At 39.7% G+C, this 26,597-nt stretch overlaps 1 protein-coding gene across 2 annotated transcripts in view; it reads left to right on the forward strand.

Annotated features, from left to right (window-relative positions):
* The window catches only part of M6PR (mannose-6-phosphate receptor, cation dependent), a 648,471-nt gene that overhangs the window by 158,555 nt on the left and 463,319 nt on the right, over positions 1–26,597 (forward strand). For both annotated transcript variants that reach the window (XM_044079663.1, XM_044079661.1), the window contains exon 2: positions 5,201–5,413. In XM_044079663.1, the coding sequence (XP_043935598.1) occupies positions 5,202–5,413 (212 nt within the window). In that variant the 5' untranslated portion in view covers position 5,201. The remainder of the gene's footprint in view (positions 1–5,200; positions 5,414–26,597) is intronic.

Here is a 26,597-nt window from a genome sequence, read left to right on the forward strand (position 1 = left end):
TGAACCTTACTCCTGTCCTCCTACTCTGATCTAGCTGAACCCCTTCTATGCCTTTATATCTGATACAACCTTTGTGGTGTATTTGCTTATAGCTGGAGGTATGCTTTGTTTGTTCTTCACATTACTTATTAGTACTATGTAGTGACCTCCTATTGGGGGACGCCTGACATCTGGGGCAAGAAAAACTGAAGAAAATGGCGCAGTGACGTCAGGAAAGAAGCGACCGCAACCAACGCCGAACCAAGACTTTGGAACTCAGGCCGACTGCGGGACCGCCTGACGACAGGATAACCCAAGTGTAATGACTGCAGCAGGGTGAACACTCTAACAACTACATTTATGGTAGGTACAAAACTGTACTTTGTGTACACTTAACATAAATGTAGATGCTGAAGTGTATTCACTGTTGCAGTCCTGGTTTCCCACCCTACAGCCCCCTTGTCTCTGTCTCTCTCTCTCTCTCTTCCTTCCTTACTCCCTCTCTCTCTCTCTTCCTCACTCCTTACAGGGCTATTGGTATTTACTTTTTACTGGTGGTGTTTTTCCACCATTACTTAGGTCTCTATCTGGGGGCTCCTGACATTTGGGGCAAGAAAAACTGATGTAATGGCGTCAGCTGCCTGTTTTTATACCACTGATGACCTGACATCAGACCTGAAGCAACAGCAACCTTTGCAGAAATACTAAGCCTGTGGTATTCGGGCCTACTGAGCGCTACCCCTGGCAGGATAAAACCAAGTGTGATGACTGCAACAGTGAATACACTCTTAACATCTACATTTTATGGTGAAGTGCACACAACTGTACTTTTCAGAGTAAGTCTGTACACATTGTTGATTTTGATAAAGGTGATTTATTATACAGTAGCAGCTTACAGTGGAGGTGGATTTAATTTAATTTAAGATTTGAACAAGTGATATCCAGGTTATTTTCCTTTTTTTCTGTAATAGCAGAATTAAGGCAAACTGCACTGTTTTCTGTAGTCTCTGAACTTTTACTGACTTCTGAATGCAAGTACTGAGTGTAAGTACTCGGTCTTCTGAGTATCTCAACTGAACTGACCTCCTTCTAGCAAGTCTCTCTTGTAATACTAAAACCCTGTAAATTTCCTACAAGTTCTTACATGCCTCTTTTAACCTTGGTTCCCAGGCCTTGTACAATCTAAAGATCATCTGTTTTTGTATCAGATGTCTTGCGCACTCTTAGCACATTTCATCCTGATCAGTGCTTCGGCCTGAAGTTTATTTCACTGAGCTTATTTGTATCCTCTACTGAAACATTTCTTTCTGTTGAAACTGTAGTTATTGAAACTACATTTTTCTGACAAAAATACATTTCTTTGATTCTTACAGTTGCTGTAACCGTAGATGTTAGACTGATCATTGTTGCAGTGCAAGCATTCCTCTCATGTTCCCTTCCCTGGATAGAGTGGGATATCCTTCTGGGTTTCCTCTTTGACTTGACCATACAGAGACCTCCCTACTGCAGCAAGAATGCTATGAATTTTGGTGTGTGTCGGTATGTCCCTCCTATAGTGGCACATCCTCTTGTGATAAGGGAGGGTGCTCAATGCATGATTAATGAGCTATGGTATCTTGGTCAGAATACATCCATTATGTATCCTCTCCATCTATTTATTTTTCCTTCTTGCTTTTCTACTTATCCACTGCCTTTGTCTTTGCTACATCTCTATTTACTGCACACTGCCAATTGCATTGTATATAGTTATTGATCACTTCTTCTCAATTGATTATGTAATGTTATGATCCACTTCTGACTGTTAAACTTCATCTGATTTGTAACTTTTTGCCTTTGTTGTAGCTAATTGTTGCTTTATTAACCCAATTTTTAATTAATTGAATGTTGCACTTGCGTGTCTATTGGAGTTTTTCTCCCCAGGCCTCCATTAAAAATGAGCTCTTTCCGGCCCAGTGGACACTCCTGGTAAACAAATGTAAATAAGTAAAACAAAATAAATGTAAGGACTCCACAGTGATCTGTTTGGACAGTTACTGTTAAGTAAACTACACAACTGTACTTTATCACATGACACTTTTTTCAGGACAGTCCTAATTTGGCCACTTGGGTTCTGAAAAATAATAGCAAACGCTGCAATACTTGAGGAGAAAAAGCAATTTCTGTTTTTCCTTTAAATAGCGCAGAAAACTATGCTACTATATTTGAAACACCATGAAACACCATAAGTAAAATTTTACAACAGTGTATCTTCATTTTGATAATAAAGTAAAAATTAACATTCTGCGCTTTGTAGTAGGTACTGTTTGTCCAAAACAAATCTATTTCTGTAACAAGTGTCCCACATTGGGCATCTGTTAAGGTTATAGCCCTGCGTAAAGGTAGGTGATTCTGTAATATTCTGTGTGCCCTTAAGTATGTGAGGGAACAGGTATGCTTGTGTCCTCTGGAAGACTGACTTCCAGCTAAGATTGTTTCCTGCTTTATAGCCATTGCCAGGATATGTACTAGTTTTCTGATATCCTGAAATAAATAAAATAGGTATAATACGGATGAGCTTTTTTCAGTTTTTTCAAATGCTTTTGTGATCTTTTTACCCTGCCAGGTGTAAGGGTAGAAGATATTTTAATTGAATATCAGGCTAGACCTTTTGGATAAATTTAATTTAGGACTTAACTGGTTATGGGTGTTACATGTGGAACCTCCCTTTCTAATTCTGTTTGTGAGCTTCAAGCTTTTAGATGTAAATTGTGAGTAAATCCATCTGTGTTTCTTGATCTCCTTTTTGTAGATTGGGAACATGATTTTGATTGAGATTTAAGTCATGCAAGGCCTTAGTGAACTGTGCTTTTTATTTTGTATCTTCAAACCATGAATAATCTACATTCTAAACTTATCTAAGTTGCAGTTTGTAGGAAATTTAGCCTCCAGCGGTTGCCATTTTTTCATATAATTGGAATTGTGGTGATGGTGTGTTAAACATATAGTTCTTGTTGGCCTTATCCGTTTTTCTGTTTGACCTAATATCAGTTTGTCATTTGTTTTCACCAATGAAAAAATTTCACCTTGGACTAATTTAACAGTTCCCATTTTGCTTCACTACACATAATCATAATCCTCAGAAAGTAATGACATCAAATTAGACAGCCCTTGTTTCCCTTTGCAACACTTGGGGGTGTTGTATGAGAAAGCATTGAGCTTGGTGTGATAACATTTTGCAGTCTGAATAGCTGTTCTCTGTAAAGGACTAGTTCACCATTATTTTCTGTTAAAACATGGCTCTCTGCTTTCATGCCATGTGTGACAATTGGAGGTGCAGCTATCTGTGAATATCAACATGCTTTATATAAGATGCTTGTGCTACAGCTGTATTAGAACTATATGTCATGTGTATATCAAACTGGCTTGTACAGACGTGTGTTGAAGAGTTTGTGCTTGAAATGCATCCACAGTGTGCTCTACTGGAGAGAGCAGAAATGTACATGCATTATTCTAACTATTTAAATGTATATATTTTAACAGAGGAAACTGGAGGCTTAATTTCAGTCCAGCAAACTTTAGAAAATATCTGAAATTAAATCACTTTATAATCTATCTCACAGGTTTCACTGCAGCCAGAGACTGTCTGTACTGTAAAGCTTTCTGTATAGTCTCTGGGGTGAACTCATTGTCTGGAGCAATTCTCCCCTGACCTCTGTTGAAAATTGGTCTCATTCCAAGTCAGACTTTCCTGGTAAACAAATAAGTAAATAAAATAAATAAATTGCTACCCTGGAAGCATGAAAGAATGCAATTGTTTTACAACTTCCAGCACCTGGCAAAGATCTGAGCAAAAGCCCTTGTATGTGTATTTTTACAGGTAGGTGCTAAGTCTTGCCAGCAATGGGTGTTTGCATGAGAACTAGAATTCAGATGACCAGAAATGGTCATTCTGCAAGTTATCCCAGCAGTAATGTTTTAGATATTATTTTGAGAAGTCTCTTGGTGAGCATTCTGTCTTGGACCTGACAACAACAACCATTCACCACATCTGCCTTGCTCTAATTAAGTAAGTTGATTAGGGACTAGTAATTCTCTTAGATATAGTCAGGAGTATATAGTGAAGCTTAGTTTAGATATTTTTCTTTATTTGTCTGAGCCTGTCTTGCAGTATTTTAAATATTTCCTGTGATTCTGAACTCTGTCACTGTCTTGTGTTTTTATTATTTATTATTAAATATATTTGAATTGTTCATAGTGTCTGATCTTTGTAGAGTTATTTAAGTTTTTAGAGTACTTGCATGTTTATTTGGTGACACTGTTTGGGCCACTCCTAATAGCCTTGCTCTTGGTCAAACTACCATTTGTATGAATATTAATATTACACAGTAAGATTGGTCACCCTTTGTTAAGGGCCTTAAGGTACCTGGCAGGAGTGAATGGTGACAGCGGTAAGTACCTTATAGTCTGGGCAGAAGGGGCATAGCTAGCAAACCTGTGCCAGCCTTTCCCAGGTGTGTGTGTGTGTGTGTGTGTGTGTGTGTGTGTGTGTGTGTAAATCAAATGCCAGGGTGTGTGTGTCGGCTACTTGGGCAGGGACACGAAGCACTGGTTGGACAGAGGGTGCTGGAGGTCTTGGCTTGGTCACTCAGCTGAGATCTCAACTCTGTAGCTGTGTCAGTGGGGAGGCTTATTGGGAGTTTGGAGGAAGATGCAGAAACCATCCCCGGACTGACTGTGGTCTCTGTGCTGTTAAGGGAAGTTGCACTTGATGCAGAGAGCTGCATCTGGAAATACTGTGTATGCACCCATTATCCTCACAGTAACCCCCCCCCCCCACAGGTGCCAGTGGTGAAGATTGAGGTTCCTTGATTACTGGTCCAACGGAGGGTCTTCCCACCATGTATCTTGGTTTGACAGGAAGCATTCAAAGATTTTGCATTACTCTGTAATTTGCTTTATTTCTTACTGAAAAGTATTTCTTCATTGATATGCAGTTATCATTATGTAAATAGTATTCAAATGTTATGTTTGGTTTATCTGCTTACAGCTGCCCTATTTCTTGGGCTTTGATTTAAAAACAAATTAAAATAAATGAGATTAGAAAGTGAAGTTGAAAAACAGAATCATGACACTGGAGAGAATCAAAAGTAGAAATGCTAGTTGGTTTGATTGTACAGATACTTGTGTCAATTTTATTTTATTTTTTGCTCTTCTCTTCTTTACTTGAAAATGGATCTGTAAGGATGACCTTAAAGTGGAATGACAGGCAAGAACGCAGGATAACATGGGCTCTGCTGTCATCGCTAGTGCTGATGCTTTCTGTAGTGATGGTCCCTGTGCTGACAGAAGAGACTAATAATAATAAGCTGAAGTGCGACCTTCTTGGAGATGAAGAGGAAGAGTCTAACAGAGAGCGGGAGCTGCTGCAAAAGCTGACCCCACTAACCTCTCTCAGGTAATGTTACCTTCTGAAAGGATGGAAAATTTTAATGCATATGGAATATAGGTCTTAAAAGGAAAGAGGAAACATAAAAGAAATGCGACACATTTTGGCATACTTTACTTATTGTTAGCTGCAGTTGTTCGGTCTTTATGGAATTCCCCATGAAAGTACATTTTTGGTGTGTCCTTTGCATGAAAGTACAACATTAGCAAAGTCACTGATTTTCAAAACTGTCCATTTTTGTTTGGTTAAAGGCTGTTAGCCAAGGTACTGTACCAGCTTCTGCAGACTAGATCTTGACTTTTTACATTTTATGGCTGTTTGACTTTGACCATGTCATTTTAGTAATTTCTTACTTTTGTTTACTTTGACCTTCTTTTGATATTGCAAATGTTTTAGAATAAATCAAAGTCTGAATTATTAATTTGCTTACTATCCAATATTACCATGGTTACAGCTAAACACTTATAAACAAGATGTCTGATGGATGCCAGGATTTGTATTGAGTGTTAGTAAGAAATGATGGTATCGTCTGAGGAAAACATTTCATATCCCTGCTCATTGTCAAATTCATAGCTGATCCTTCTTTTTAACATATAGTAGATATCTTTATGTTGTAAAGTGTTACAGGGAACGAATCCTTCAGTGACCAATTACATGGTGTGTTGTGGCTCACTGTACTTCTTACAGTACACAGAAGATGACTGACAGTCTGAGTTTATCTGACTCAGTGGCTCATTTGCTTTTCTCTCTCTCTTTTTTTTTTTTTTTTTCCTTCTTATGTGGCTTATGCATTCCATATCCATGTCTCCCCCTCCTTTGAGAGAACTGCTATTTCATTGTCCCATCTTGTTAACTTAATGGTTACGTACCTGCATGTCTTTAGCGTCACTTGACTGCGGGGAGGACATGCAGACTCCACACAGAAGGCGCTCCAGCCGAGAATCGAACGGGAAAACCTCTTGCTGTGAGGCGACAACGCTAACCGCTGCAACACAGCGGCCTACTACACTATCATGAAACTGTATCATGCTTTTAAATGAGTGCCCTTTTTTCCCTGTCAGTGTAAAAGTTATTTCAGGTATTGAAAACATTTTCTGTGAAGAAGTTGTGTTTGTTACTTTTGCAGGCTGACAAAGTGCTTTTTAATATGTTTTTGTGTGAAAAAGGGACTTTTAAAGACTTCACATTTTTACTGGCTTTTGCTGCTTGTTTTCCTTGAGAAAGAGTCATCATTTTTTGCTTGACCATGGAACAAACTGTTGGTCCCATGGTCTATCCTTGAACTACAAAAAAAAAAAAAAAATTAAGCAAATGGCTTTTGCCACCACAGCAGGCTAGGTATTTGCCTCAGCTGCAGGTGGGCAACTCTGCTGTGGCCATTTGTTGTACCTCAGACCACTCATCACTTATCTTTTTCTCCAGATCCCACTGGTGTAGTATCTGTAGTCACTATGGACTGGGGTTACCCATGCCCGGTAGTCCTGGGAGAGGGAACGTGGAAGGCCTCCTTGTTTTGTCAGAATGTTGTGCCCATCCCTGGGGAAGCTCCTGCTGCCATTTATAACACCGTTGACCTCGTTTGTTCTGTCAAAAAAGAATACAAAACAAAGTTGGTATCAACTCCTCCTCAAATTTCCTTATTTCTTTATATAGAAGTAGTTTACTAGGTCTGTCTCAGGGCTTCATTCTGGCTTTTGATCCTTATGTATTGCTTTCTGCTAAAAGAAAGGAGGACACCTCTTTTCCTGAACAGATTAAAGTTTCTGAATCTGGACAGGAATATGAAGAAACCAATATCTGTTTTGTCCTCAGTTTTCTGATTCAGACTCTGAGAAGAGCTCAGTTTCTGATTCTCCCTTTGGGATTCCTCTCTGTTTGAGATTATTTCCAGAAAGTGTAAGTGTTTTCAGTGTGAGGTTTCTCAGTTCCTCAGAAAATTTCTATGAGATGTTACAGAAGGAATTTCCTGAGCCTTCGCCAATTCCTCCGGTTCTGTCAGCTTTGGAGGATGTGTATCTCTGCTTGTATTTTTACTGATCGCTAGCCTGCTGCCACTCAAAAGGCAGATATAATGTATAAAGTTCCTCAGTCTCTTAAGTTTTTTATACACTTTTTTCCCTACCCTGACACTACAGCTATATCGTTAGCTAATCCTACTGCTGCTAAACAGTTAATTCCTATCCTGTTTCCAATAAGGATGGGAAGATTATTGATGGGTACAGGAAATAGTGTATGCTTCTGCAGCTTTGCTTTTTCAGAATTTTGAACTGTCAAGCTTGTTGTTTTATTTCTGAGTACTTGTAAAAGTATGAGGAATGTTTGATCTTTAGTTTCTTCTTGTGAGGAAAATCTGCTTTAACTTGTTTAGTTCCTTCTGTTGTACTGCTCTCTGTTTACAGTGTGTGTGTGACTCAGTTGATATTTCTTCTAGGGTTGCGGCCTCTGGTTCTGTATTGAGGGGTTTTGCCTGATTGCATTCTTAGAACCTCCCAAGAGGATGTGAATTATGAGATTTTACTTTCTCATTTGGATAGAGATTCACTTTTCTGGTTCTTTTGCTGCAGAGGTAATCAAAGTGTGATGAAGGGGGTACATTTAATCATGGAATATCCAAGATTTTTCTGACCTTTTTTTTTTTTTTTTTTTTTTTTTCAAATTTTGTAATTGATTTTCTTACTCCTAATCCAATTTTGGCATAATGGCAAGGGCGTTCCTACAAGAATTCAGTAACCATATGGAAGCTAAAGGAATATTTTACTCTCTGCCCTACCCTAAACTTTGTCAAACTATGTCAATATTATTTTAAAATCCTTTAAAAATTTCATTCTTAGGTCTCAATCATATGATGCTTGGTTATTCCTTATTTTTCCTATAGCATACATGCAAGGAGTTATTTTCTCTACAGATTTTCACAAAATTTCAATATTTGAACAAAATCATTTCATTTATTGGCATCAAATGTTTAAGGATAGTATATTGCAATCTATTGATACTTTACTGATAGAGAATTATCTAGATTCATCAATATGGCTTGACTTACAAGAAGCCAGAAATTATATTAAAAATAGATTTAATACCTTCTTCAGTTTAATTCCCAAACTTATTATTTCATTGCTATTACACAACAGAATAATTTTATTAAAATTAGCCTTTCAGATGTGTATAAAATTGTCAAATCTGATCTTGATATGTTTCCTGATAATTATTGGAAATGCTTCTCTAATATTAATAATAATAATCCTTCAGATAAGGATAAATTAAATTTTCTTCAATCAGCAGGTAGAACTGCATCTTCACTTAAATGGAGAATATGGAGATTTTTAAATAGATCTTTCATTACCCCATATAACATAAATAAATAAGATGTATATGGAAAATATTCTCTGGAGATGTATGAAGGTTCAGAATGCTGATTGGTCACACATTTTGTATGATTGTTTACATCTGAAAAAATTCTGGGAAGATGTTAATAATTTCTTGCAAGCAATTTTTACTGATAATTTTCACCTTACCACATCATTAGTTTTATTTAATTCCCCAATCCCAACATTTGTTAAATCTAGTAAATATTCGCTTCTTTTGTCTGTGCTGTCCATAGCCAGGAAAGAAATTACTAGGAACTGGAAATCACCGTAAACTCCTTCCTTTCAAAACTTTAAAGATCTTCTCTTGGAGGTATCAAAGTTAGAATCAATGACAAATCTAGATAATGTAGGAATACAGTAGTGTATACTCAATGGTTTAACATAATAGAATTATTAGAACATTAAGAACTTAAAACTGTCAATCTGATCTTTATTAACTTTTTTAAAATTAACTCCTCTACCTGTAGTATAGTGGACATCGATGTACATAGTTCATTGTTTTTTATTTGATTTTTTATTAGTGTTTTAGTCTTTTTTTATCTTTAATATCGAAAAAGTGAACAGTTCTTTCTGTTAATTGTATTTTTATGAAATTATTTTAATAAAATTTATTTAAAAAAAAAAATCAGTAACCCCCCCCCCCCCCCAAATCAAGGACAGTCCAACTAGGCAGTTGTTAAGGGCAGTCGCTTTTCCCTTCCCAAAAGTCAGAATCTTCATTTTCTATTTGGCAGCAGACATTTTCTTGTAAGTTGATATCTTTCATCAAGATTATAGATGGCATTAAGAGAATACTCCCTCCACCAGATAAGATTGTCTTCCTTCCACCTCTCCATTACATGCTGTTTCAGGGAGGGATCTAAAGAATAGTTGTGTAAAATCTTACCATAGCTATAGATGTCCTTCTCTTCCATGTTGCAGTATTCTTGGTGCGGGATTTCCTGCCTTCAGGCGACTCGTACGTTGGCTCCTATACAAAAGCTTCAGCTTGGCTATTGCAGCTGCGTGGGATGTTACATGTAGGGCCATAAACCAGGGACCTTAAGTGTGACGTCTGCACGCACAATCCTCAGAACTTGAAGCTAAGCAGGCAAAGTAGATGGCCCAACAGGGTAGGCTGCCAAAGGTGACCTGTATAAGGCTCTGGGTCTCTTCTGTAATGGAGAGAGGCATCCGAGAGCAGTTAGACTGGTAGAGTCTTTGAGGGGGAATGGTGGGTGGGAAGGAAAACTGCAACATGGATGAGAAGGACATCTATGGCTATGGTAAGATTTTGCACAACTATTCTATGTCCTTCTATTCCTATGTTGCAGTATTCTTGGTGTGGGAGAGTACCACAGCTTAGTTTGATGAAAGGGTGGCAGATGCAGAAGATGATTCCACAAAGCCTTTTAGGATTGCCCTGGCAAATCCTGCCCATGCTTTGGAGATTTAGTCCAATTTGTAATGTTTGATTAAAGGGTGGATAGTGGACCATGTAGCTGCTTCCATTATGGAAGCTGTGTCCATGCCTATTTGGAAGGCCTTGGAAATTGCCACTGTTCTTGTAGAGTGTGCCTTAACCCCAACTGGAGAGGTTCTCTGTGGGGTTTTCTGTGGTGTGAGTAGCAGAAACAGTTTGCCTTTCTAATCCAGGATGCAATGGTATGTTTGGTGACTGCCTTGCCCAATGCCCTGGGGTGGAAAGATACAAATATTTGTTTGGATTTCCTAATGTCTTTAGTCTTGTCCAGGTAAAATCTCAGTTGCCTGTAGACATCTAGGGAGTGGAGTATCCTCTCTCCTTGGTGAGTGGGAGAGGGGAAAAAATTGGGTAGGTGAATGGATTGCTTTAGAGATAAGTCATTGACTACCTTGGGCATGAAGAAGGGGTTAGTTCTCAGTGTGACCCTGTCTCTCTGAAAAATGGTGTAAGATGAGCATGCCGTTTAAGGCTTGTAGCTCGGTAACCCTTCTGGCAGAGGTAATAGCCACTAACAGTACTGTTTTCTAAGTGCAAAACTGTAGAGGCTGTATTAGCCGGTTCGAAGGGGAGCTGGGTGAGTTTTTCCAGGATGAAGTTTAGGTCCCATGGAGGTGGGCTAGGCTTCTTAGGTGGTCTGATGTGTAAGACCTCTTTAAGGAAAAGTTTCACATGTAGCCTGGCTGACAAGGGAGGCTCTAGAGGTAAGCAGGCTGATAATGCGGACAGGTGCACTTTCACTGAAGAGTAGGAAAGTCCACCCTTTATAAGTTGACACATATATGAGAGGACTGGGGGGGGGGGGGTGTCAGCCTCGTAAGGGTCCCTTTCCTGTCCCAGACACCAGTGAGTAAATCTTTCCCATTTAGCAAGGTATGATTTTCTAGTAGTGGGTTTCCTGGCCTCCCTCAGGACTGATAGCACATCCTCTGAGTAGTGGTGTCTGAATGGGGTTAGTAATTTATCACCCACAGAGTCAGGGATAGCATTTGCAAGTGTGGGTGTAGGAGAGTTCCTTTGTCTTGTGTCAGAAGGTCCACTTTGTGGGGTAACTTGCAGTGATTGCCCTTGGCTAAATTGTGTTTAAGGGGGAACCAGTGCTGCCTTGGCCAGTAGAGAGTCACTAGCAAGATTTTGGTTTGTCCTTCCTGATTTTGAGAAGGACTTTCTGAATCAGAGGAAAGGGGGGGAAGCCGTAAAGGAATTTCCCCTCCCAGGTGAAACTGAAGGCGTCTACTCTCCAGGCTTGGGGGCGTAAGTCTTTGTGCAGAAGGTCTGCAGCTGCCTGTTCTGGGGGAGGCAAACAGGTCTATTTGTGGAGTGCCCCACTAGTGGACTAGGTCTAGGAAGACCGTCCTGTCAAACATCTGTTTGTGTTGTGGAGAGTATGTTCTGCTCAGGAGGTCAGCTTGCTTGTTTTTCTGTGATGGGATGTAACTGGCTTGCAGGGATAGGTTGTGCTGGGATGCTAGGTCCCAAATTAGTAGGGCTAGCCTGCATAATTGGTATGCTTTGGTACCTCCCTGTTTGTTCATGTGCCACATTACAGTGGTATTGTCTGTCAATATCAGACAAGGACCTGGTAGCAGTAGGGGTATGAAGGTCTGTAGAGCTAAAAGAACTGCTGTCCTCTCCCTTACATTGATGTGTTTGGTTTTCATGGGAGGTTGCCACTGAGCTTGGGCTCTGTAAGAGTGCAAGGTGGCTCCCCAACCTGAGTCTGAGGCATCTGTTTGCAATGTTTGTGTGGGTTGAGGGGGCTGCAGTGGAAGCCCCAGGTTTAGTTGTACTTGTTTGGATCCACCAAAATATTTCCTTCTTTAGACATGGGAAGAAGGGGGCTAACTTGTTCCAAGTGACTCTGGTGTTGTGACCAGATATATTTTTGAGGTACCATTGCAGTTTTCGCATATGCATTCTGGCCAATGGTAGCATGGGAATGGTTGTTGCCATCAGTCCCAGGAGTTGAAGGAATTGCCTTGCATTGACTGTCTGGGAGAGCAAGACTTCCTGGAAGTGGGAAGTTGGCGATTAGAACCTTGTCCTGTGGGAGAAAGGCTTTCTTTTGTTTTGTATTGATTCTGCAACCTAGGAATATCTTGTCCTTGTCTGGGTTCAGGGAGGACTTCCTGAGGTTTGGGGTGAACCCTAGACTTTGTAGTAGGAGCATAGTGAAGTGTAGATGTCTTAAGAGGGAATCTTCTGACTGTGCTAGGATAAGGATGTCATCCAGATATGGTTAAATCTGGATTCCTTGGATCCTGCAGAAGGCAATGGCTGGAGCTAGGCACTTTGGTTTATCAACTGCCCCAAGAGTGTTTACAAAGGGCAAGGCCTAAATTGGAAGTGCGAGGATGGGCCAGAGAAATGCAGGAAACGTCTGTGTGAGGCCCTGATGGGAATGTGCAGGTAGAGACCAGGAACAGACTGCAGTAGAATCCCTTTCCTTCTTGTCCTGTGGGAACAGGTGTCCTTATGAGATATTCCTGGCTTAGGCTACAGAATCTGCCAGAGGTGTAAACCAGCCTTACCTCTTTTTTGGCTATAATTTTTGTTTTACAGCCATTTAAAATTTGGCTAGAATTTATTATAACTTTATAGTCCTTGTGAATTATTTGCAGCAAAAGAGAACATTATTGTATGATAAGACAGTAACAGGCTGTATTACTGTTCTTTGGTCTGGTTTATTTCTTGTGTAGTTTAATATGTTAAACTAATTTAGTTAGTTGTTCTTTTCGTTTTAGCTTCTCTAGCTAATGCTGTTTTGAATTAGCTGCTACACTTTGTCTTCTGTTGTAGATATACATGTATTGTTTTCTTTTTCTGAGCTTTACATTTAAATGTATTTGATCTTAATAGCTGATAACTTGTGCTAATTTACCTTACTGTATCATACACTCTGAGCTAATAACTCACTGCACCCTGCACTCCACTCAACTACAGACTAAGCACTCCACCTCTACACTTTCCTTTCCACTCCTGCATAGAACTTCGCCTAGTTAGATAGCAATCATTTAATACTTTTTTGTCTCCTGTTTTTCAGCCTCTAAGTCCTGTGTGGAGTCACATCCGGTCCCTCTATTTGAATCCCTGTAAGGCTAATTAATATCCTACTGAATAGTAGGGAAACTCAACTTAGAAGCCCTTCAGGATCTTCCTGGACCCTCTACATTTCGGCCTCACAGTGTAGGTGTTATCCTACAGTATATGTTTGTTTAGATATAACCTCGTGAGTGCATTAACTTTAAATTACTGGTGTCTGCTATAAATTAACTAGTTTGTAAGGGCCACCACACCCGTGGACCTTCCCCTCCTACCGTCTCCTACTATCCTCGTGCAGTTAGTGCTTGCCCTGCATTATCCACTAGAGGGCAGTGGAGCTCAGGCTTAGGATACCTTCTCCCACTGGTTGTTGAACTTCTCTAAATGGTTGTAGAACCCAACTACCCCTGTAGAGCAGCCAGACTCTGTTATCTGTGCCTGTACTTTCTGTTCATGTACTTACCCCCATCCCATACCTGCTTGAAAAGGGAATTATCCTAGGTAAATCTGGGAGCATTACTACATAGATACCTCTGACTATCACTACCTCTGACTATCACTACTGTTGTTACTGGCCCCTCAATTATTCCCTCTGTATTAACCTCCTTTCCTGCCTGTGGTAATTTCTCTAAATACCTCTCTCTCTGTTCTAAATCTGTTTCACGTAACTATCTCCCCAGCACAGCTATACCTTTGTTCACCTTGTATTCTCTGCTACTTAGTAACTATATATTGTCTCTTACCTTTTCTGTCCCTGTAGAACTCGGTCTCTCTCCATAACTGATTGCCTCTCAGCCTCTCTCAGCTGTAACCCGCTCCGTTCGCCCTATGGGCTCACTCCGCTCCCCTACCCTACCCCCAATTCCCACACACCCCCAGGGGTCCTACTCTTATACCTCCCTTACCACACCCTCTCTCACATTCAACCTATCCCATACATCACTCCTCCCCACAAACTCTAACCACACCCTTACCTCTTTAACAATCACTTTCAATAAGCCACTCCTTAGAGTACCCCTATCATATCCTCCTACTTTTAACTCCTCCATACAATATCCCCCTCTTTTTTCTTCCTGTACTCCTTTTATCTTCCTCCCCTTCACATCTCACTCCCTATTATAGCCCTACACTTGAGCTCTTATTTTACAAACTTCTCCAAGATGCCTCTCCCTAATCTCACCAAGCTAACACTTACAATCATACTCTCGACTACTCTCATCTCAACCTACCTTCTTACCTCCCTTGAAAAACTGCACTATTTCCATCTTAAGCATTCTCACAAACAAACTGCAATCTACACATACATATCCTTTGATAGACATTCTGACATAATTTCCAATCCCAGTTACCTACTACCCAAATACCATAGACTCTCCCATATTAAACTTAACCTACCCTTAGAAAAAAAATCGAAACTGTTAACCCTACCTTACATACAACTCGGGAACAAAACTAAATAATCCCACCTTAAAAGATGACGATGTCCACCCCAACCCTGGCCCTACCAACCCTACAATCCAAACAACTCACCCCAATCTCAATAGCTCTCTCCAAATAGGGCATCTTAATATTCAAAGCATCAATAATAAAGTAGCGCACCTTCATGCCCTCTTAGATATTCACTCCTTTGATATCCTCTGCCTCACTGAGACTTGGTTGAAACCAGAAACTAAAGATAATGAAATTATTCCCCAAGGCTATAATATAGTGAGACTAGACCGAACAAAACGTAAAGGTGGTGGAGTAGCAATTCTATTTAAAAATGGACTTCATATCTCTACCCTCCCATCTAATCCAACCCAGGTTAGCAACGCAGAAATCCTTATTACTAAGCTTCAAATCAACATAAACAAATCTTTATATATTATCTGCATTTGCATACCACCCAGAAATAATATCACTACAATTGAGGCACTTCTTAGTTGGCGGTCTTCTACTTACCCCCAAGAAACTATAATACTAGGTGACTTTAACATGGACTGGAAAAGTGTAAGTGCTGAAAATCCTACCTCTCATATTAACCTCCATGGATTTACCCAAACTATAACCTCTACAACCAGGATTAATAAACCTAACAAAAAAGAGAGTACATTAGACTGAATTCTCATAAACAAAGTGAAACAATCTTACAAAATAGGAACCCTGCCTGATGATGTAAGTGATCATTCCTTGACCTACATTACTAGAGAAAAGAAAGACTTCCCAAACCTCCCCACCATTAGAACAGCACGCTCTACCAAACACTTTAAGGCAGAATTATTTCAAACTGAGCTTAAAGCATGCAATTGGAACCCATTAAAATCCCTCCCACTTGAAGAGGCAGTACAGTATTTTAACACTGCATTCTTATCTATCCTGGATAAGCATGCTCCCAAACGTTCCATTAGAATGAAGTCTAACCCAGCCCCATGGCTTTCTAATGAAACTAGGAATCAAATTCTACTTCAGAACAAAGTCTGGACTAAATGGAGAACCTGTAGAAATAGCTCTGATCACCTATACTTTAGACAGCTTAGAAACAGCACAAAAAAAGCTATACTTGCAGATAAAAAAACTACTATTGTAAACTTCAGCAAACTCATCAAAATAATCCCCAACAGTTCTGGTCTTGCATTAATAAGCTCCTTTCCCCAGGTAACTCCCGAACACCCACCCCACTTGATGCAGATCCAAATACTCCCCATCAAACTGCCAATACCTTCAACTCTTTCTTTACTGACACTATACAATCTCTAGCTACTCAACTTATCTCAGAAAACTGCAGCATTCCCATCGACTTACCCCACTCTTTCTCGAAATTCAAACTACAACCCATCTCTACTTATTCTAAAACTTAAACCATGTACTCCATCTGCTGACCAACTTCCTTCCCAATTTCTCCAAAAAGCAGCTAAGGAAATTGCTTACCCTATATCTATCCTTATAAATAGGACAATCCAAGAAGGTACCATCCCAGATATTTGGAAAATCTCCCACATTATCCCCTTACATAAAGGCGGGACTCTAATGGGACTCTAATGATTACTCTATCGGCCAATTGCTCTCTTATCACCCCTAGCAAAAATTATGGAAAAATGCATTCACAAACAACTTCTATGCTATCTCTCACAACACAACCTAATAGCACACTGTCAGCATGGCTTTAGACCATCTCATAGTACCACTACTGCCCTTTTATCCTTCACAGATACCATCAGTAGAAACCGTAACAAAAACCTCCTCTCATCTGCACTCTTCATTGACCTCTCTAAAGCTTTCGACATGGTTAACCATACCCTCTTAATCAATATTCTGGAATCTCTCTCCTTTGATTCTCTAGCCTTAAAATGGTTCACATCATACCTCAGCAATAGACAACAAGCAGTTCTCTGGGAAAATCAAGTCTCATCCTTTTTACCTGTTGCTATTGGGGTCCCTCAGGGCTCTATTCTTGGACCACTTCTCTTCTCCTTATTTATTAATGATCTCCATGTAGCAATTCCACAAGCTACTTGTATTCAATATGCAGATGACTCCACACCAATATGCTCATCAACCTCTCCATCTGAACTATATTCTCTTCCTCAATATGTTTTCAACACTGTAGAAACATGGTTTTCCAAACGCTGTCTCCTTAATGCTAAAAAAACAAAACTCCTTCTCTTTACACCCACTACTAGGTCTTCCCCCTTAGATTTCTCTCTCTCTTCAAATAATGGTACTGTTATTCTCCCTGACACTACCACTAAACTTCTAGGAATAACCATTGATAATAATCTCTCATTTGATTACCATATAAACAATATCATTAAAACAGTAAACAGAAAAATAGGCTCCCTATACAGAATAAAACCCTTCTTAACTTCAGCAGCCAGAGCCAAGATTGCTCATTCCCATCTAATCTCAACCCTCCTATATGCTTCACCTATATTTACCAACCTTAAGAAAACCAACCTTAACAAATTAGCAACTCCCTATAATAACATTGCTAGATTTGCTACTGGCAATCCCTTCAGAACCCATCACTGTTCAAATCTTAGACAACTAAATTAGCTCGAATTCCAAAACCATCTGATTATCCCCCAACTCACAATTGCCCATAAGATATTTTACCAACCCAATAATACCCCTATACTCTCAAAACTCACAGTCCCATATAATAGTCTGAACTCCCTACGTTCCTCTAATAATGCAGCTGGTGACTCTCTGTTTACCAACACAACAGGAAAACTCTGGAACCTACTACCCACTGAACTAACTCTAACTACATCCTTGCCACTCTTTAAACAAAAACTTAGAAAACACCTCCAAATGCACTGGCTATGCCCTTGTAGTAACCCTGACTAACCATCCTCTTCACCCCTCTTTCTTCCTCTTCTTGCCATACTTCCAAACTTCTACATGCTTTTGACTTGTAAATAAGACTGACTCTTTCTAAACTCTAATCAACTTAGTGTTTAAATAATTCTATCTCATATGATCTATTGCATATAACTCTTACTATTCTGTTTTTGAGCTGTCTTAAGCTGTATTCTGCTCTCTCTACTGTTTTTCAAGTGTTTTTATATATTGTACATAACTCTTACTGTTATATCTGTTCTAGCTCTCTTAAACTTTACTCTGTTTTACTTTAACGTTTCTCCAGTATTTTTATCTCAAGAATGTATTAACTACCTGTTTTTATTTTTGATTTTTAATCCTTTTTTTCACCATGTAACAATATTTTATACTTTGTATATCTGTGTGGAGCTTTTCTCCCCGGGCCTCTACTGAAAATGGAAATATATCCAGCTAGACTAGCCCGGTCAACAAATGTAAAATAAATAAAAAAATAAAACAGGCTCTATTGTGCCTTGTTGTTGCAGGTCTGACAGAATTTGTGGAAGGAGATGGCATTGGTTTTTTGGAGGAAATGGAATGCCCTTCCAGGGAGGATTTTGTTTCCAGGATAGAAAGGATCCTTTCTGAATAATGCTTAATACCCATTGGTCTGTGGTGATTTTCTACCAGAAGCGGGGAGAGTGGATAAGGCAAGCTGAGAGGGGCAGATGAGCAAAGCAATCGCGCATTAATAGGACCTCCCCTATCCTGAAAGGGTTGTCTAGGCTGAGGAGGTGGGCCAGCAGGCCTGGATGTGGAATGTTTTCTAGTTCCTCTTCTGGGTCTGGAGGAGGAGGCAGCAGAATGCGGGTTATGCCTAACAAAGGTAGTCTTAGCTGGGTAGTTCCTATAAAATTTGGGTATAGGGGATACCTGGAAATGTTCAGTATACTGTAATTCTTTGCTTTTTTCTTGCAGATTCTTAAATAGGTCTGCAGATTGCTTTCCAAAGAGGAAGTTGTGATCCAGGGGGGCATCCAAGATTTTGGACTTGAAGTCCTCTGGCAGATTCTGTAGCCTAAGCCAGGAATATCTCATAAGGACAGATTCTGATGCTGCAGAGCGAGCAGAAGCTTCTGCAGCATCGTAGCTGCATCTTATGGAGTGTCTAGCCACCTGTAGTGCTAAGGACATTTTAGAGGAGATATTCGTTTTAATGGGACTGTCAGGAATTGAAGCCAGCATAGAGGTCCAGGGCATACTTGGTCATGTGTGTTTGATAGGTAATGGCTCTAAAGGCCAAAGTGGAAGATGTGTGCACCTTCACTGGCACTTTCCCTTTTTCCCTGACATCAGCTAAAGCTACAACAACCAAGCCTAAGCAAAGTGAAAGATCGGTAAAAAAATTAAAATGCAAAAACCCAACTGGTTACTTATCTATAATCAATCCGAAGTCTGGAGAGCAGTCGTACGATGCGAAGTCGTCTGCGGCTGAAAAGTTCTGAGGATTGTGCGTGCAGACGTTACACTTAAGGTCCCTGGTTTATGGCCCTACGTGTGACGTCCCACACAGCTGCAACAGCCAAACTGAAGCTTTTGTATAGGAGCCATAGTACAAGTCGCCTGAAGGCAGGAAATCCCTCACCAAGAATACTGCAGTATAGGAATAGGAGGACATCTAGTTCATCCTTCCCAATCTAGGGAAGGTTTTTGTTCAGGGGTGTTTTTAGTGCCAAAGAAAGAAGATGCTTGGAGACAAGTTCTGGATCTTTCTTCGTAGACCTGTTTGTGATGGCGCCTAACATCAAAATTATGTCGGTTCACAATCTGTTACCTCTTCTTCGTGGTAACTCTTTATTTAAAGATACTTAAAACATTCTGTTTTAAGTTTTGCATGTATGGATCACTTTATCAGTTGTCTGCTGTACCCTTTGGAATAATTGCTGCACCAAGAGTGCTCATTAAGTGGCTAGCTCCAGTTACAGCTTGTTGTTGTCTACAAGGTATTCTTTTTATGTTATCCAAATTTGGATGACTTGCTTATCTCTGCAGAGTGTTTTTCACTGTCTAGGATCTCTCATTTGGATGAGAGATCTTACACAAACTGGGATTCCAGCAGAACATTCAGATGTTATTTTGGACTCCACAAGTGATTGTGAGCCTGGAGTGTCAGCTGGACACCTCGGCTCAAAGAGCTTTTCTTCCACTGGAAAAAGCAGATATATCTAGATCTGTTTGTAAGGTTTTCCACTTGGACTTTGGTCACTGCGAGGGAATATTTAAGGTTGTTGGGTCTCATGGCATCTACAGTTTTCATAACCTTGGCAAAACTCAACATGAAAGATACAGTGGTATCTGAAGTCTCTCTGGTACAGCATCAAGTTCCCTTGTCTTTCAAATTCCAGTTTTGGGGTTTGTTATTAAAAGAAATTACTTAGTAGAGACAACAAATGTCTCTAAATTAGGGTGATCCCTTATCCCTGTTCCAAAGCAGTCAGTCATCACAGATACCTCAGACTTTGGGGGCAGTTTTAGGAGGGTTAATTGTGCAAGTTGCGTAGATCACCTAGGGTAGATATATGCTTATAAATGTAGGAGATGCTTGCCCTGAACAATGCACTCAACTCTCTGAATCATCTTTAGTCCCCAGGACCTCTTCAAGTTAGTTCACCCAATACCACAGTCATGCGGTACATCTACAAGCGTGGAGGAACCAGGCCATACCCACTTTGCAGACTAGCCATGTTAGCTTGGGATATAGCTTCATAGCACATTCTCACTCTACAGTCATCCTTCATTCCATCAGTGCAATATTGTGTGGTAGACAAGCTGAACAGGAGTGGGAAGACCATCATGTTTGCAAACTAGATCGTGGGGGTCTCCCAAGATTTGATCCATCTGTTGGGAGTTCCTCTAGAAGACCCATTTGCCTCCTGTCTAAATCAGCTGACAAGTTTCTGCTCCAAGACTCCATGCAAGCAGGCCTGGAAAACGGATGTCTTTATCTTTTCCTTAGATAGGAATGTTCCAATATGCTTTTCCACCATTTCCACTACTATTCAGGGTACTTGAGAAGATTCAGAGGGAATCTCCCAAGATCATTGTGGTAACTTTTTTCTGGCGCAGGCAATCGTGGTTCTCCCTTCATTTGCAAATGGTTAGATGCAATTACCACAAGCTTATTCCACAGTATGGATTTACTTGCACAAGATCAGGCAAGTTTGATGCATCCAGCTCCAGTCAGCTTTGACTGACTGGATGATAGGGTCTTAATAATCAGGAATTTAAAAGAAAATTGAGGACATGCAGCAGGTACTAATGGAGGCAAGAAAGCCTGCTATTAAAAAAATCATATAATAGTAAATGGAAAGGTTTTCTATTTGGTGGCAACATAACCAGCAAACATACAGGGCTAGTTATTTGGTTTTACAATATTTGTGTAAGTTACTGTCTTTTATGGCCTTTGTTACTCCTCTGCCAAGGTTCATGTGTCATCCATTTCAGCATGTCTGCCCATAGATCTACCTCTTTCAATACATTCTTATGTCAAAATGTGTTTGAAAGTGGGTTTTGCACAAGATGCCTCCAAGAATACCAGTGGCACCTCCTTACACTTTTACTTTTGTGTTAGATTGTTCCAACCTCTACAAGAAGAGTGTCTGCGTTGCAAGCTCTTATGGTGAGTGAGCGCTGCCTCATTTTCCACTGAAGCAGGGTTTCTTTGAGAACTAGTCTGACTTTTATGCTTAAAGTAGTATACAAGTTTACTTTAAACCAAACTATCCATCCCCCCATTTTCTTTCATAATATTAAAAAATGATGGAGAATAGATTCTCCATACCTTGGATGTCCACTGAACGGTCTAGTGCTATCTTGCCAGAACTAAATCTTTCATATTTTCCTGATCTGTTCTTTTATTGTGAAGGTAAAAAGAGGGGTCAACCAATGTCAATACAGACCATTTCCAACTGGTTGTCTGAAGCCATTACCTTTTGTTGTACTCAACACAAGAAAAGTTTTTTAGGCAGTGTTAAGGCCCACTATACCAGGGCCTTTGCTTCATCTGTGGGTTTTTGGAAAGGTCTGGATTCTAGAAGCTGCAACTTTATCATGTGTACATACTTTTGCAAAGCACTATAATCTTTATTCCTTTCTAGGTCTAGATCAGGCTTTACAAGGACCATTGTCCAGGAGCTCCTTGACTTTTCTCCTTTCACGTCCAAATGTACTAAGCTAGGGTAATCTACCCATATAGCTAAGGCTACTGCAGCAGTGATCAATATGATGAACATAATACAGCTGTGTACTGATCCCTGCAGTAGTTGCACCCTCACCATAGCCGGCTTTAGGCACCAGCGAACCCTGTGGTCGCTGGGGGCCCCCAACCACAGCAAGTTATTTTACGTTGATTTTGTAACATGTCTGTGAAACCAAGAAAACCTAATACAGTAGTCTTGTATACTTAATAAACCACAAGGGTAATAACTGTTTATATCTCCCTTAAAATTCAAAGATATTTATAGTTGTAATAACAGTGTTTTGTCAAGTAACAGGCATCAGAATTCCATTAAATATTTTACCACTAACATAGTACCCCTGGCTTAGTTAAACTCTGCTGTTGGACATTTTCTCCACTATAACTACATAGCCAACTTTAGGTCTCTGCAAAACCCATGGCTGCAGGGGATCCCCTTAGTCATCCTTGACTGTGCGGGGGGCCTCACAAAAGCTGCTGCTGGTTGGGGAAAAATGAGGGAGAAAAAATGTATTAATTTCCTAATTATGCTCTTTAACATGAACAGGGCTGTGTTTTGACCCTGTTAGGATGAAGCTGATCATGAACATGAGCATTATAAAATTGTGTTTGAGCTGAGGGCAGTGTTTCTCACAGACCTCAGAGGTGTTACAAAGAAGGTTACTGTAGCTTGTGTAGGAGTGGTGTGTACTGTCTAGGAGCAACAAATTAGAATATATTACTGAAATTATCGCACTCACATATCGGGCACATATACATATGGCTGCCTTTGAGGGTTGGGGGTGAAGAATATGCTAAGTGTATGTATGTCAGCAATCACTTGAAATATGACTAAGGCAATTTAAATCTCTGCTTTCCTCTGAGTCTAACAGCAGAGGGATGCATAGGCCGTGACTGTCTTTTGTGGGGGTTAGGGAGGCAGGTAGTATTCCCAGACAAAACATATGTATTCCCACAGCTATTGGCTTGTTAGTTTATTGTGAGCTACTATTTTGTCAGCTTTGAACATTAAGCCTTGGGCACAAATTGACTTCCTTGTAAGAAAAAAAATAAGACTGAAATTCTTTTCTTTTTCATGATTCTTGTTTAGGCCACCAGTGGAGTAAAATGTTGAGAGAATGCACTAAAATGCATCGCAGACCATCTGTAAACCTTTTTTTCTTTCCTTAATCTTAATTTCTGTTCAAACCATTATTGGATGAAAAGGTTAGGTAAAAAGAAAAAAAACTTTAAAATGCACTTCAGAGCATACATAAAGTTATGGCTTCTTCAAAAAAGCTGAGTAAGGCAAAATGTGAGAAAAGGAATAAAAAAGTAATGTGTATGGTATGGGGAGCCCAAAAAGGTGGAGGAAAGGGATCAGAGGAGAGGATTGGAGGGTATGTGGAGGTGTTGAAATGGTAGGCCTTGTCATCATTTCACTTTAAGTCCAGACCTGTACATAGAGATTCTGTAATGTATCACTGTTGCAACTAAATGCCAGTAACTGTGTCTCTTTGTTGCACAGGTCAACAGTGTGGTACATAGGCCTGTTGTAATGTAAGAGCTTGTAGCTACAGGTCTGTCTGTGCATACTACTCCTAAAAGTTTGCAGCATGAATTAAAATGTTACTTTGGAGGGATGGCATTGACAGGATGATTCTTAGGCTGGAAGTGCGTGCCTAGGGGGCCCCCAACTTGACATTTGCTGGGGACCCCCAAAATGCTAACATTGGCCCTGGCCCTCACTCCTTCCTGCTTATTTTGTAGTATGGTTAATTTTTTTTTCTCCTTTCAGGGCTCAGCATCTCCCTCTCTTTAAAACTTGTCTTTTTGTCAGTTTTGTTCAAGTTGCTTGGCAGTTCAGTTGATTGGAAAGTGCTTTGAAGCTTTGGAACCTGGCCTGCTGTTATATTCTTGGCAGGTTATAACCCCCAGGTTATAACGCATATAGCTAAGGCTAATGCAGCAGTGATCATTTGAACATGTACTGTTATGGTGAGTTTACTTGCACAAATGTACTTTCTGTGAAGGGATAGGATGTTAGGAAGGGTTGGATTTTTATGTCTTTGTATGTTAGGTACAGATTGTAATGGAGGAGTCTTTAAGAGACCAAGGACAGAGAGAAGGCTTGCCAGTCTGTCTGGTAACTGTGGGTCTTGATCTTTTTAATTAGGACAGTCCAAGGGGTCTCAGGTTGTGTGATGTAGTTAGGCAAATGCATGCCAAAAGGGGCATTATGTTCAATAATTATCCTGAAGGGAAATCAGTAAAGGGGAATTAAGATGACTTTTTGGAAGTAGAGGAGATTTCTTTGGAACTTAGATGAGACTGATGGCTTTTCAAACTACTGTAGACACGTGATGGCCAAAATATAAGTAATTGTATACAAGAATGCCTAGGTCTGATATGACTCTGCCGGATTTGGAGAGGTATTCTTTCAGTAAGATGTGATATGGAAATGCTTTGATTACCAAAATGAACTATGCTACATGTTTTATGTTTATTTTGATACCTTTATCCTTGCACCAGCTGCTAATATAGCCTAATCCATGTTGGATCAGTTGTGGGTCAGTGGAGGAATGAGTAACACCTAATTTATTATAGGTTTGCAAACTTAGATTACCACAGACCAGGAACATTGGCTTGAAGTTCTAAGAAACGGATGCCATAAAGTAGAGGGCACAACACTGAGCTCTATGATAAATCACTGGTAACATTTTTGCTTTCATAACTGGCACCTGCAACTCTAACTACATGGGTTTTTATCAACCACTTAGCACCACACAGCATACAGATTTAAGTGATTTACAAGTCTGTCAGTAATGCCTGCATTGGGGGTGGTTTTAAATGCCATGGGCCAGGACCATATATATTGTGTGCACTGTTTAACCCTTCACCAGTGCTTCAGCAACTTTTTCGAAGGAGTTTATAATGCTAAAGATGCAGGACATACTTTGACAAAACTGAATTGATGAAGGCCCAGGTTTAAGAGATTTTCAGTGTCCAGAGTGAGGTGTAAAATACTATGTTCCATAGGGTTATATACCATTTTATATATGAAGTTAATGAGACTAATAGTTACTGGGATCTGTGGTCGGGCTGTCTTTGCATAACAACATTACTATGGCTGTTTGCCAGGCTTTGGGAGTGTAATCAATGGAAAAGCTTAGTTTAAAGAGGTGACATAGGTGTTCAGGTAGGCCATGTTAGGTACTGCTAATCGAGCAATATGGTGCATCATCAAGGCTAATGGATGAAACTTTCTTAGCTCTGTGTAGGACAGAAAGGACTTGTTCCATAGTAATTATAGAGATAACTGGGATTGTAGAATCTAAAATAGTTTTACCACTGGGATTAATAAAATTTGTACTACATTTGTCAGCTGTGATATTGGGTAATTCCTTTGGATCAGAGTAAATAGTATTATTGTAGATTTTCCCTGAACATTGTTGGTGTTGGTTCATATTTTCTTGACATAAATTTTTGTGGCTATGTATAGTTTCAGTATTTTAAGATCATATTCAATATTGAGCTTCTTAATGGTGCCCTTGAACTCTTTGCTAGTTTGCATGTGTGACCTGTTAATGGGGACCGGAACCTGATTTGCAGTAGTGAGTATGTATTCAGGATCCTAGAAAGGAAAATACAACAAAATAGGGTAGATTTCCGAGGAACAAAAACAAAATCATCCCCGAGCTGATTGCTGAGTGCTTTCATTCGGTTTTATTGCTACGAACTTCTTCAGAGCAATACACTAAATTAAACTACTTTACTTGTTTAAATATTGAGAATGCACACAATTCAAACGAGGTGTAGAATACAGCATTTTTATAGGGTAACAGTGTAGAGAGACTGTCTAAATGGACCAATGCAAGAAGAGGACAATATAACCAATGGGAATGTGCAGAGTGTACGCGTGGGCGTGTTTAGGAATACTATCAGCCTAACCATTTTAGTGCACATTTCACATTGATATTTTCATTAAGTCCCGGTGCTGTTTCGGCATCAAGGAGGAGTTGCCATTTTAATACTTTTACTTCGAGTAAGGTTTCACAATCACCGTAGAATTCGTCTACTTGCTCAAGTACAAAAAACTTAAATTTGCTGAAGTTGGGGCAGAGGGAGCTGTGTCTGCCTAGTACTTGTGATTGTCCATTTTGTGATTATATTGTCCTCTTCTTGCATTGGTCCACTTAGACAGCCTCTTTACACTGTTACCCTATCAAACAGCTGTATTCTACACCTCGTTTGAATTATGTTATGCTGTCCTCTTCTTGCATTGATCCATTTAGACAGTCTCTCTACACTGTTACCCTATGAAAATGCTGTATTCTCGTTTGAATTGTGTGCATTCTCAACTCTATTTAAACAAGTAAAGTAGTTTAATGTACGTCTCTGAAGAAGTTCGTAGTAATAAAACAAAACGAAAGTGCTCAGCAATCAGCTCCTGTCTCCGGTGTTTGTTTCCTGTAGCATCCCCCTCGGGGATGATTTTGTTTTTGAAGTTCTTTCTGCATTTTAATAGTGTTTCTTCGAGTTTATACTACTCGGTTTTGTTGTATTAGTATATATATCTCTCTCTCTCTCTCTCTCTCTCTCTATATATATATATATATATATATATATATATATATATATATATATATATATATATATATATATATATATATATATATATATATATAATGTGTGTGTGTGTGTGTGTGTGTATATATGTATATGTGTGTGTGTGTGTGTGTGTGTGTGTGTGTATATATGTATATGTATGTGTGTGTGTGTGTGTGTGTG

The sequence above is a fragment of the Protopterus annectens genome, chromosome 8.part0 (assembly GCF_019279795.1).
Source record: "Protopterus annectens isolate FY-2018-M chromosome 8.part0, PAN1.0, whole genome shotgun sequence".
In the NCBI taxonomy this organism is placed as follows: Eukaryota; Metazoa; Chordata; order Ceratodontiformes; family Protopteridae; genus Protopterus; species Protopterus annectens.